The sequence below is a fragment of the Plodia interpunctella genome, chromosome 30 (assembly GCF_027563975.2).
Source record: "Plodia interpunctella isolate USDA-ARS_2022_Savannah chromosome 30, ilPloInte3.2, whole genome shotgun sequence".
NCBI classification, from domain to species: domain Eukaryota; kingdom Metazoa; phylum Arthropoda; class Insecta; order Lepidoptera; family Pyralidae; genus Plodia; species Plodia interpunctella.
The window spans coordinates 3,440,894-3,454,048 of record NC_071323.1 but is presented as its reverse complement, the minus strand read 5'-3'; the positions used below and the strand labels follow the sequence as shown (position 1 = coordinate 3,454,048).

The following is a 13,155-nucleotide window of genomic DNA, read 5'->3' as shown; positions in this document are numbered from 1 at the left end:
TTTAGAATACCTAGGGTAGGTACTAATTAATCGAATTGACAATACAATTCCTTTCATCAGCACTCGATCACAATCATAATATGTTTCAGTATACCTTTTGACCATGTACTTTATTGTGTACTTACATTGTTATATTACTGATAAAAAATTATACATAAATTTATATTTAAAAAATGGTAAGCCCTTCTGGCATAATAGGGACCAACACTGTTTGAATGAGTTTCTTTTGGCATTTCTTCTCAGCAGTGGTCGTTCCGAAATGCTAGTAGTTTGTAGCTTTGGTAAACATCATTTAATTTAGAATATGACGTGAAAAAGTGCCTGTGAAGGCCTAATTTCTGAATAAATGATTTGATTTTGATTTTTTTGATTCAATATAGCGGGAAACGATTTTGTTTTTAGAAGCCGTAAATTCTTTTACATATATATCAAGTGTTAACCTATGTAATTCAAAATAAAATCGATTAGTGTTTAAAATATGCCATCAAAAACATGCTGTAAAAAAAACCAAGTCTCGCAGCTCAGTTTTTCCACCGTAAAAAGTTGTGAGATCCATGTAATACAAAATCGATTAATTTATTTAGTCCCTACTTAAGGGATCTTCTGTCTTAAGTTATTACGTAAGTTATTATCATATCAATATTAAAAATCTTTCAGGTTTTAGAATAGATCGACTTGGCCATCGCATGAAAACACAATATATCTTACAAGTAATACATATTATATTAGATTGTTTAGTCTATGGCGCCGCGATTGATACTACAATACCTACCTGCTTTATTACTGAAAATGCAGGCTTCCTGTTTTATCCACAACGAAGTTATTGGGGTTTGAAATTGGCCTGAATTGCTTCGAGAAAAGGATGGTACGGCCGTGCCTTTTTTGCTCGACTTGCGGGGTCACTGCCGCATCCCCAGATATACCTAACTATATTTATTTAAAAATCATTCCATTGGCAAAAGTCCACTCCAGCATTGTTGTAAAATAAAAATCATTTAAACATATTTTATTTAAAAATCATTCCATTGGCAAAAATCCACTCCAGCATTGTTGTAAAATAAAAACATTTAAACATATTTTATAATTCTTTTGTTTGATGCTCGCTTGCCGTCCAATCCCTGAGTCCAATTATCGTCCCGCCAACACAAACTCAAATACATTAACATGACTCATATTGATAAAACGGATGATTCTGTTGTGTACCTACTAATTTGCTAAATTGATGCTGACGGTTAGCGATGAGCTAGCAATCAATGACTTTTGGCTCTATCTACCCAAGGGTTAAAAACGTGACACAAGATAAATACTTAGGGAGGCAGGTACTAAGATACTGTGAAGTTTGTTGCGCCGCTTCTTCTAGCGCCGAAAGATTTAGTTTTTTTATACTAATTTGGATAATTAATTTTGAATTTGTATCTATCTATGCAAATAGTTCTGCAAACAAATTATATTCACTTTTAAGTCTCTATAATCACATAACTAACTTTGATAATATGAATGTAAAGTGATCGAGATGTAATGTTTTAAGTACTTACCTAATTTAAGACAATGTAAGCATATTTTTGTTTGCATGTTTTGACTATCTTATTTTTTTAAATTACGTGTGATAAACGATGTCATATTGGTGGATTATCTATTAATTCCTTAAACAAATTACTTTCCATACAAACTTAATACCAAAATCACTACATGCTTGATATAAAACAAAGTCGCTTCTCGCTGTACGCAACGAATTTTTATACGGTTATTTTTATTAGATTGTGATTCTTGTGGAAGGTATATTACCTATTTTATTATGGTTTTACCCGAACGAAGACGGGATGGGCAGCTAGCGTGAATATTTCAACATGTTACTGTGTTTTTTCTTACGAGTGTAAATAATATTCACAGTACCTAGGTGCTTATTGTTGAAAATTAATTCAAACTTACACGTTCTAAAGTAAAACATTTATCAACCGCCAAAGTGCCTAATTTCATAAGAAGTCTTATTTTAATTTATATTGCTGTGAAATCAGATCAAAAGACGCGGTGATATTGTTTACATAATAAGACTTGTAAGAAAAAACGGAGTGTTGTGTTGTTGTCTGTCTAGAAGTGAATAGATTAAATGAGGGCCCTGTCTCCTGTTGGAAACACTGGGTGTTAATCAACCATTGTCTATTCTATTTGGTGTTGCAATGACAAAAAAATGGTAGTTGTTTTAAAATCGGTTTAGGTAAGTACTTGACACGAAAACATGTTTTCGAATATTTTCATCCACATAAAAAATAAGTGGTATTTTTATCATTATTGATGTCTGTCTGTCTGTAAGTACGACATCATTTAGTTAAGCGTATTGTACGTTCAATTGCCTATGACTCACAGCTGTGTTGGCCCGCAAATTAGTCCGTGTAGCGCTAAATTGTTGCACCAATTTGATGTAATATATCCTTTTGAGTAAACGGATATATCAACCTGTCATTTATGCAATTAGCTCTTTGATTATTGATATGTACAAATCAACTTGGGACAAAAATACATTTTTTGTATGTAGATGTATTTTTGTAAAGCGATAGTTGTTAGGATCTTGTGAAATTCCAAAAAAAACTGCTGTTTATAATGTATTTTATTTTTATATTAATTGGGACACATGACAGAGTTCGTAGCCGTAGATTTTCTTCTTTTTTAGAACAACAACCTTATAAAAAAATAATAAAAAACTAAAACTACTTGTGTTGCCAGCAACAATAGTTTCCGAACCGTTTTGGTCTGATTCTGATGAAATTTAAAAGGTATGTAGGACCTGTTAATAGAATTTTTTAAGTTCGCGGAGCAACAAAATCGCTTAAATCGTTTTTTAAATAATCACAATTTTGTAAAAACTCTTTAAAAATTTATTGTGTTCACGAGGTCTAAGTTCGCGGCGAACAACCAGTTTATTACTGATTTACCCGAACGGAGCCGGACGGACGGGTCGCGAATCACTGTTAATAATGTGGTCGATTCAATTTACCTTCTCTTCCATTGTATAAACATGACCTCGTCACCAAAGTTTGCTCAACCTGATAATGTCATATGTCGACCGGTTTCTTGTCAGTTTTCTATTTGATGTCATGTCCGTGTAAATAGTATTTATTAGTATTGAATACTCAATATTGCAACCTACCAGCTTTTTCCCGCGGTTCCCCATGGAAACAGTTAATTTTCCAGAATGAATTTTCCGTAGTTCAAACTACATGTATGCAAAATTTCAAGAAGATTGGTTGAGTAGATAGAGCGTGAAGAGGTAATAAACATATTAACAAACCTCCTTTCGTATTTATAATATTAATTCGCATTACGATAAGTACATATTTAATCCGTAAAATACCTAATCTCTATTTGATAGCCCAATAGAAATATTAAGTGACTTAATTGATTAATTTTATTGAAAGAATAGTGTCATAAAAGTTTTAAATTTAAAGTTTCAATCACGTTTAATAATGATACTCGTAATTTTTGCCAGCGGCTTCGTCTGCGTGATGCCACGGAAACTGTACCGTTATCCGGGTTTAAAGGTACCTTATGTCCTTCTCTGTACTTACTTATAATAAAATGTATACGATATTTCAAGAATATTGGTTTAATGATACTCGTAATTTTTGCCAGCGGCTTCGTCTGCGTGATGCCACGGAAACTGTACCGTTATCCGGGTTTAAAGGTACCTTATGCCCTTCTCTATACTTACTTATAATAAAATGTATACGATATTTCAAGAATATTGGTTTAGTAAAGTTGGTTAAGTATAATAAGGTTAAACAAACTCATTTTAGCGTAAGAAATAAATAAATGGATAAAAATGTGTTATTCGTAATTTGTCGCTTGTGTTCGGCTAGAAGCGGTGGTGGTGTAATGGTTAAGACGCCCGCCTGTGGATCAAAAGGTCCCAGGTTCGAATCCTACATGTGCCACATGAGTTTGTATACCAATCTGACTCATGTATAGTAGTTTTCATAGACCACCACTTGCTTCCGGTGAAGGAGAACATCGCGAGGAAACCTGCACACAAACCTGGTTGATTTTTATTAACTTGTGTGTGAAATAGAGAAGGCAATGGCAAACCACTCCATTACTAATGCCAAGAAAGTTGTTGTGTTTGTTTAATTCCACGTAATGACCACGACCCTCAGCCATGAGGAATACGACTATGAAGAGTTCGGTTATAGGTACATAGGTAGGGAAAATCCTTTTTTTTTGTTGACCTATGGGGCAAGATGTCAGTAGACTACAGACTGGCTGTATGGGCTTAGATCCCTTTGCCTTTCCGTATGGATAAACTAAAAAAAAAGGTCTCTGTGTACGTTGCACCGTAGCTCATCAACGGTTGAAGCGATTCGTATTCGTTTCGGGTTTTTTTTCATTTGACAGCTAATTTTCATGCGGTGATTCTTAGATATGTTTCATCAAAATCAGCCGTTCAAGTTGTAGCGAAACGAATATTGAAAAGGTTTTTTAATGTGTCTAACAAATAAACCTGTGATAGATTTATTTTTAGAACATTTTGCTAATTTTCCGACGGGACGACGATGTATGGTAATTGGTAATCGAAACCTTTGTGATTACGTAACATACAATAGAACACAAGATAACCTTCACGACACAGTGTTACAATGAGTTTGATGGAGTGTTGTCCTAATTTTTGTGTGTTGCTTGCTAATTGTTGTGATCAAACATCGTAGATCTTGTACAAATTTTGTTATAGCATGTATATTAAAACGAAGCACGTATAGAGAGCAAGTAATAGCATATTGACGACCGCGGTGGCGCAGTGGTAAACCGTCCCGGGTTCGATTCCCGGTCGGGTCATGATGGAAAATGATCTTTATCTGATTGGCCCAGGTCTTAGATGTTTATCTATATATGTATTTGCTATAAAATATATTATCGTTGAGTTAGTATTCCATAACACAAGTCTCGAACTTACTTTGGGGCTAGCTCAATCTGTGCGATTTGTCCTAATATATTTATGTATTTATGTCTAATAAACCTAATCATACTTACTAATATTATAAATGCGAAAGTTTGTGAGGATGCATGTGTGTATGTTAATACTCTTTCGCGCAAATTCTACCGTACGGATTGTTATGAAATTTGGTACACGGTAGAATGTAACCTGGAATAACACATATTATGTACTTTTTATCCTGAAATTCCCACGGTAGCGAAGCCCCGGAGCGCAGCTGTCTGTCTTTCTGTTCCGCTTTCACTGCTAAACTGCTAGACCGATTCTAATGAAATTTGGTATCCATTTAGTTAAAGCGCCCCGCTTAAACATAGGCTACTTTTTTTTTAAATCAAATACTAAATGACTGTAATGGGGAGTGGAAGTTTGTATGAAAATCTTATCTGTTCCGCTTTCGCAGAGAAATCCAGCGGCAGCGGCGAAGTCACGGGCAAAAGCTAGTATTAATATTATGAATTCAAGTTTTTTTTTTGGGTGACAGCTGATTCCTATAATTAAAATCTTCTCGAAAGTGGTGCCAAAAATCAAGTTTGTGGCAATCAATCTATTAAAAATATTACGAACACATAAAACGAACCCGAATGGATTTAGAATATGACAAACGATCGACGCACGTGCAGATGAAAATTAAAAAACTAAGTAGTATGGCGCCATTTTGGCGATTTGCCCGCGCTCAGAGCAGACATTTTACGACATCACTAAAATTCTTAAGATGGCTGACGATAAAGTGTAATTATTTTCAGATGATTATTGTTTATGTTTGTGACGCGACGTCTTTTGTAATTATGAGATGAGTCATCGGCTTAACGGGCCTTGCACAGGGCTAAGGTACAAAAAACAAAATTACCTGTAATAACATTGGACTTTGAACAAGACCTTTAGCGAAAAGGTGTTGACAGTTCTCAAAATATTAAAAAAAAGGTTAGGTAGATCACGTTGAACCTTTACCATTAATGTATGTCCAATAAAACAGCCAACAACAACGTAAACCTACTTTTGCTATTACCTCCTACTAATGATCATGTTATTAATAAAAAAAATAAAAACGTTATGTCAAATTAAAATCTTTTGTCTCTTTCTTAGTAGGCATGCTTTAACTTTTTTATGAATGACTAGATGTTGCCCGGGGCTTCGCTCCCGTGGGAAAGAGACATCAACAGAAAAATCTTTTCTTTTTATATATATTTTATTTATATCATAATATGTTTCAGTATACCTTTTGACCATGTACTTTATTGTGTGCTTACATTGTTATATTACTGATAAAAAATATACATAAATTTATATTTAAAAAATGGTAAGCCCTTCTGGCATAATAGGGACCAACACTGTTTGAATGAGTTTCTTTCGGCATTTCTTCTCAACAGTGGTCGTTTCGAAATGCTAGTAGTTTGTAGCTTTGGTAAACATCATTTAATTTAGAATATGACGTCAAAAAGTGCCTGTGAAGGCCTAATTTCTGAATAAATGATTTGATTTTGATTTTGAAAGTGCTAAATTGTCTATAACTCAGATATAGTATCGGCATCCTACATTACAGAAATGCAATGATTGATCAAGCGTCTACATTATCAATAAAACGACCGTGCGTTATGAGTGCTTGTGTTAAAGTCCTCAAATCTTAAGTGCACATTATTTGAAAATTGGGTCAACGTTTACAGAATGATAAAATCATGTCTTTTTAGCAGCAATCCATATATTAATATTATAATTGCGAAAGTCTAGTCTGTTTCGCTTTCACAGCTAAACCGCTGGATCGATTTTGATGAAATTTCGCATGCATGTATAGTTAAAGGCCCCCGTTTGAAAATAGGCTACTTTTTTTTCAAAATGAACCCTCAAATGACTTTAAGGGGTGAAAATTTATATGAAAAACATGTCTGTTGCGCTTTCGCAGAAATATTTACGCGGCCGAAGTCGCAGACAAGAGCTGGTGCTGTATTTGTCGGCTAGTTGTTGCCCGCAGCTTCTCCCGCGGTATTTAGGGTACGGTGGCGGGTCTAACGCGTGTGTTTCTTCTGAGATCTTTCGATCCACAGGAGGTAATAAGGTCTTAACCATTACACCACCATAGCTTCAGTGTATAAGGATAGTTCTATCTCAAGAATATATCAACATTAACGAATTCAAATTGATAGTAAAGTGAGAATGATTGTTATTATAAACACACAAACTTACTCTTTGAACTTCTCGCAATTACACAGCCCAATCGCGTTGTAACTACAGCTAGACTGCAACTGAAAACTCGATCGTTTCGTAGCCTAAGTTTCTCATCGAAACTTTTTGTTTTAACAACAGTAATCCTACTAGTTATAAATGCGAAAGTTTGTGAGGATGTATGTGTGTATGTTTGTTACTTATTCACCCAAAATCTACCGGACGGATTGTTATGAAATTTGGTACACGGGTGGAATATAACCTGGAATAACACATAGGGTACTTTTATCCCGAAATTCCCACGGGAGCGAAGCCACGTAAAACAGAAACAAACATACAGTTACAGTTCTCACTTCCACTATGCGTGTATGCGTTTATTTCGACACAAACAAACCACTCCTTAAATTAAACCATCGCGTGTCTGTTCCCATAAAACTTATTCTACGGACAGCCTTGACTGCGTAATCACCACTAAGTCCTATAGGAATATAGCCGAAAGAAACCACATGATGACACATGTCCGTTTTATTAATTACTAGATGTTGCCCGGGGCTTCGCTCCCATGGGAATTTTGAGATAAAATGTAGTCTAAAGCAATCTCGGATAATGTACCTTTCTAATGGTGAAAGTATTTTTGAAATCGGTTCGGTAGTTTAGGAGATTGCCCGCCTCAAACATACAAAGTCACAAACTCTTTATAATAATAGTATAGACTAGCTACGCCCCGTGGCTTCACTCCCGTGGCAATTTCTGCATAAAAAGTACCCTGTGTTATTCCTGGTTATATTCTAACCGTGTACAAAATTTCATAACGATCCGTCCAGCAGATTTTGCGTGAAAGAGTTAACAAACATACATACATACACTAGCTTTGGCTCGCGGCTTCGCCATCATGAAATGTCTTACCTACCTACCCTATGTCCTTCTCCGTACTTTAAACTACATGTGTAATGGACAACGAGCGAGACACAAGCGCGCCGACTTTAGCACTCACGAGCGACCGACCAATCAGAGAGTCGGAATACCGATTCGCTCACTAGTATACTTACGTGAATACGAAAATGTGAATAAAGATAGCGATATTTCAAGTTCAGTCAAGTGCAGTCGAGTTCTTTTAAGTTAAGTTCAATTTGTAACTACAATAGAAAAATAAATCTTGTGTTAAAAAAAATCGAAGAAGACCTTTTTATTATGCAGTCCACTACAACATGTATGCGAAATTTCAAGAATATTGGTTGTTACCTCTTCACGCTCTATCTGCTCAAACAATCTTCCTGAAATTTTGCACACATGTAGTTTGAAGTACGGAGAAGGTCATAGGGTACCTTTTGTCCCGAAATTCCCACGGGAGCGAAGCCCCGGGGCGCATCTAGTTTATATATACATCATCACAAACTTTCGAATGTATAATATTAGTAAGTATGATTTTAAATACTTGTGTTTTTCTCTTCATAGTAGATGGTTTAATTGAGAATTAGACGAACGCTGTGTACAGTCTAATATCGTTGCCAAAATCTATTTCTGTTAGCCATGCGTTTGTTATGTAATATTTGTTATACTCGCGTGAATGGGTGCATATTAAAAGCGAAACCATTTTTATTGTGATCGTATAAAAGAATTTAGATGAATGCGGCAAATTTATGTTAATGCTAATAATATTTTAGTAGTATATTAAATTTATATTTATTTATGTATTTCTTAATAGTTTTTATCATATATTGATTTATATATATATATATATATAGAAGAAAAACGCTATGGGTTGGAGAAAGAAATTCTGTTTGTATGTTTGTTCGCGCAAAAATTACTAAATGGAAATTTATTCGGTTTTGACAACTGTCAAAACTTCCATAAAATTCTATGCGCTCAGTAATTTTCGCGTGATCTTATACCAGATTTTAAGTTAGATCTTCTAACTTAAAATATGGTATATATAGATTTCATCACGACACGTTGCTTAAAACCCGAAATACTGAGAATAAGCTATCAGCGGACCCACGAAATAAACGCGAGCGAAGTCGTCGGCAAAAGCTACTAAATAAATGAGATGCATCAAAGAGACATCAAAATCATATCAAAACTTAGTCCGGTGCATACTCTGTCCGACGTTACTGCTTTACGTAATCTATATTTTAGGCGTCGCTCCCGCGGGAGTTTTGCGATAAAATATAGCCTATAGCAATCTCGGATAATGTACCTTTCTAATGGTGAAAGAATTTTTGAAATCGTTGAAATCGGTTCGGCAGTTTCGGAGGTTACCCGCCTGAATAGTAATAGATTTTACGCAGTCATATCGCGGAAGCAACAGATTACAATGTTATAAACGGACAGTCAATAAGTTTGTTGGAGAGTATACTGCAGAAATGAAACTCGAACTGTAGTAGAAATCAGACTATATTTTGACAGATTTACACGGCTTTTTATTACCAAAATTAACATTTGAATAGTATAAGAAATGATGGTAACCAATCACAAATTGCGATTTATTTTACGCCGATTGCCGCCAGGGGTCCACTGCATAAATATGTTCGATCTGTCTCTCAACGCTCGCAGAAATGCAGTGACGGCCGTGTGGCGCAGGCGTGAAAATCTTGTTCATAGCGCAGTGCAGTCGTCATCTCATACTTGTAGAAGTGGCTACAAGTTTTTAAACTTGTATGTAGCTTCCAACATGTTCTTTTAATATTTTTCATCATATTTTTTGTACAATAAACAAAGTTTTGATACTTATATAACATATATACTTGATATAATATGACTTCGGATTGTTATAATTATCTGTTAGACAAATTAAAAAAAACCAAAAACCCCGACTTTCAAAATTCATTTCGCTACAACTTTCGAACGGCTGAACCGATTTTGATCAAACATATCTAAGAAAATAGCTACTTATCAAATAAAAAAACCGCATCCAAATCGGTTCACCAGTTGATGAGCTTGGTGCCACGTACACAGACAGACAGGCATACACACTTAGCGGTCAAACTTATAACACCCCTCTTTTTGCGTCGGGGCTTAAAAATGTCTGTAACCATTCGGACTCTGTTTGATCTTCGTTCCACACTCTTTTTACGTAGCGAAGATCAAATTACACCTCTCAGAACATCTCTGTTACGTCACCTTTAAGTAATTACTTTTTTATTACAGCTCCAATGATGAAGAAGAGAAAGAGATAGAAGAAATCAACAACAATGAAGAAGAATTAATAGTAGAAAAAGAAATCGAAAAGAATAACATTGAGAATTACGATGAAAACGCAGGAGAGCTATCAGACGATTTAGCCGTTAACGACGGGGTAGAACTATACGATGTTATTGTGGAAAAATTCCCGTACCTACCTTTCGATGTAGAAAGATTGATCAGGCACAAAAGACAAACAGAAAACATCACAGATGTTGTAAACGATGAAAATACAAATGATACCACAGCGAAAAGTACAAAAGTTCTTGTTAATAATGGTCCAATAAAAGTGCTAGGTTTGAGGGTGGAAGAAGCTGATAAAGAACCGAAGTTAATTGAGGAGATGATACCCAGTGTACTGACAAACACGAAGTTTACAATGAGGGTATTTGGAGAAGGGCTGACAGATGAAACTGTGTTCGCTTTTACACACGTGCCACAGAAATACGGTTCGTTTTGTAATCGACTTCTAGTGGGAGAATATAAGGTAAGTTGGAACATCCTGTTATGCTTTAACTAGCCGCCCGTCCCGACTTCGCTCGGGTAAAACATGATATATTATACACCTAAACCTTCCTCAGGAACCACACTATCTATTGGTGAAGACCGCATGAAAATCCGAGCAGTAGTTTTTGAGTTTATCGCGACAGAAGACGAGGCAGAGAACTTTGTTTATCTATATATAATATCTATTGATAATTAGTGGATATAGATAAAATATTCATTTGCTATAGATGCATCTCGTGTTGTTACTGAGTTGACCATTTAAAAGATCGTCAAAAATGTACTATATTATATATTAGTTATTATTTTATTTACCGCGCCATCATCTCCCTCCATGGTTTTGACCCGTGTGCAATGTAGTGTTATTGCATTTATCGGACGAAGCTCTGGCAACATCTAATTTATAATGTGTGAATTTGCAGGTGAACTATACGGAAGCCGACTCAGCAGTTTTGATAATGACAGCTCCAGCACCTTTGGAGGACAACAAATTTTATCTGTGCGCGAAAAACACGAGCGGCGACCAAGATTTCATACATCAAGGCAAAGAGAAATGGAAGATCTTGGCGACGCACAACAAGCTTCTACCTCTGTGGGCGTCGCTGATTTTAATTGTCATTCTCCTGATGTTGGCATCACTGTTCTCAGGCCTGAACTTAGGTCTGATGGCTTTAGACAGAACAGAGTTGAAAATCATTGCTAACACGGGCACAGAAAAGGAAAGAAAATACGCTAGAGCTATCATGCCTGTTCGATCTCATGGAAATTATCTTTTATGCACAATTTTGTTGAGTAATGTCGCTGTAAATAGTACATTTACTGTTATTTTGGATGATCTAACGTCAGGGCTTGTTGCTGTCATTGGGTCTACATTGGCGATTGTATTTATAGCTGAGATAACCCCACAAGCCATCTGCGCGAGGCACGGGCTGTTGATTGGCGCGAAAAGTATTTGGATAATGAAGGTAATTACAGTGAAAACAGTGCTATACTGATTTTTTTAATTTTACTAAGAAATTCTATATTGAACGACACGTATTAAACGCGCACGTTCCCGTACGGACCTTTGTAACAAGGGCCGAAACGTTTGGGAAATAAAAAAGGTATGCGCGCGTTAAATTTCTTGTTTAACTTTTATTAAATTAAGCGACAGGTAGCTTAATTTAATAAAAGTTACATTATTATGCAACGCGAAAATTTTAAAGTAGTTACATTAAGAAATTCAACTAATTGAATTAGGAAAAAGTTCTAATTCTGCAGAATATTTGCTATCACAACGACAAGCAAAACTGAGGTCGAAGTACGGGTTCCCATTTCACATCTCACTATCGAGTCGATTCGAAGTGAGTTGCAGCGAACCAATCACATGGCGGTGCGGTTGTCGTTGCGTCGCAATGGCGCGCTGTGATTGGTCAGCGTTTCACTGCGAATCGACTTAATAGTGAAACTAAGTCGCACTATTTGCACACTACATACTACACTAACATAACGCACGTCACTGAGTCCACACGTCCTCACTTTGTTTCACACGATACGTACTCGATATGCGAAAAAGAGACAGCATGTGGACGTGTTGTTTTTATGTGTTTTATGCCTAATGTTCGCTACACACTATTAAATTGAGAAATATGCGGGCGCGAATGTTCTGTTTAAGGGCTTCCAGGTTGCCCAGGGCAGTTTGCCACTAGGGACTAACCATCAAGTTTAGTAAAATGTCATATATCCGTTACATTTTGTTTGAAGCTTACTAAAATCTTATTTGAAATGGTACCAGTGATTTTTCAAAACGATTGTATCCCTGTTATAAATGTTAGCTTCGTAGGTATCCCTGCTTTAGTGATGGGACAGAATGAACGCTTTGTCTATTCACCGCCAAAGTACGAACGAGGTAATATCATATTATACATGGTCACTGGTGTCTAACGCATAACCTTCCAAAGGCGCATAAGGTACATAGAGACTGACATCTTTTGTTCTACGACTTTTGTCTAAACGTAATATTAAGTACAAAAAAAAAAATATTATTTTAGTTTTAATATAGTTTCTATATAATGTTAACTCTATGTTCGATATATCGTTTCTACAAAACGTTAGCTCTATGTTAGATTCCGCTACATAACGCTACTGTACTGTCTCGTGTCGCTCGGCTATTGCATACAGTGAACATGTGTAGAATCGCAAAGGAGATTGTAATTTTTTTTATATGAAAAAAAAACTACGTGTCGCGAAAAGTCGTAGAATAAAAGTTGATGTACCCACGTAAAACCTCCTAAAGACTACTGTCTTTAAGAGGTTTTGCGTTTAAATAAATATATTAGGACAAATCACACAGA

General features: G+C 35.8%; 1 protein-coding gene across 1 annotated transcript in view; it reads left to right on the top strand.

Annotated features, from left to right (window-relative positions):
• The window catches only part of LOC128682486 (unextended protein-like), a 45,814-nt gene that overhangs the window by 7,042 nt on the left and 25,617 nt on the right, over positions 1 to 13,155 (top strand). Inside the window, exons 2-3 of the mRNA XM_053767189.2 lie at positions 10,286 to 10,805; positions 11,245 to 11,787. Of these exons, the coding sequence (XP_053623164.1) occupies positions 10,286 to 10,805; positions 11,245 to 11,787 (1,063 nt within the window). The remainder of the gene's footprint in view (positions 1 to 10,285; positions 10,806 to 11,244; positions 11,788 to 13,155) is intronic.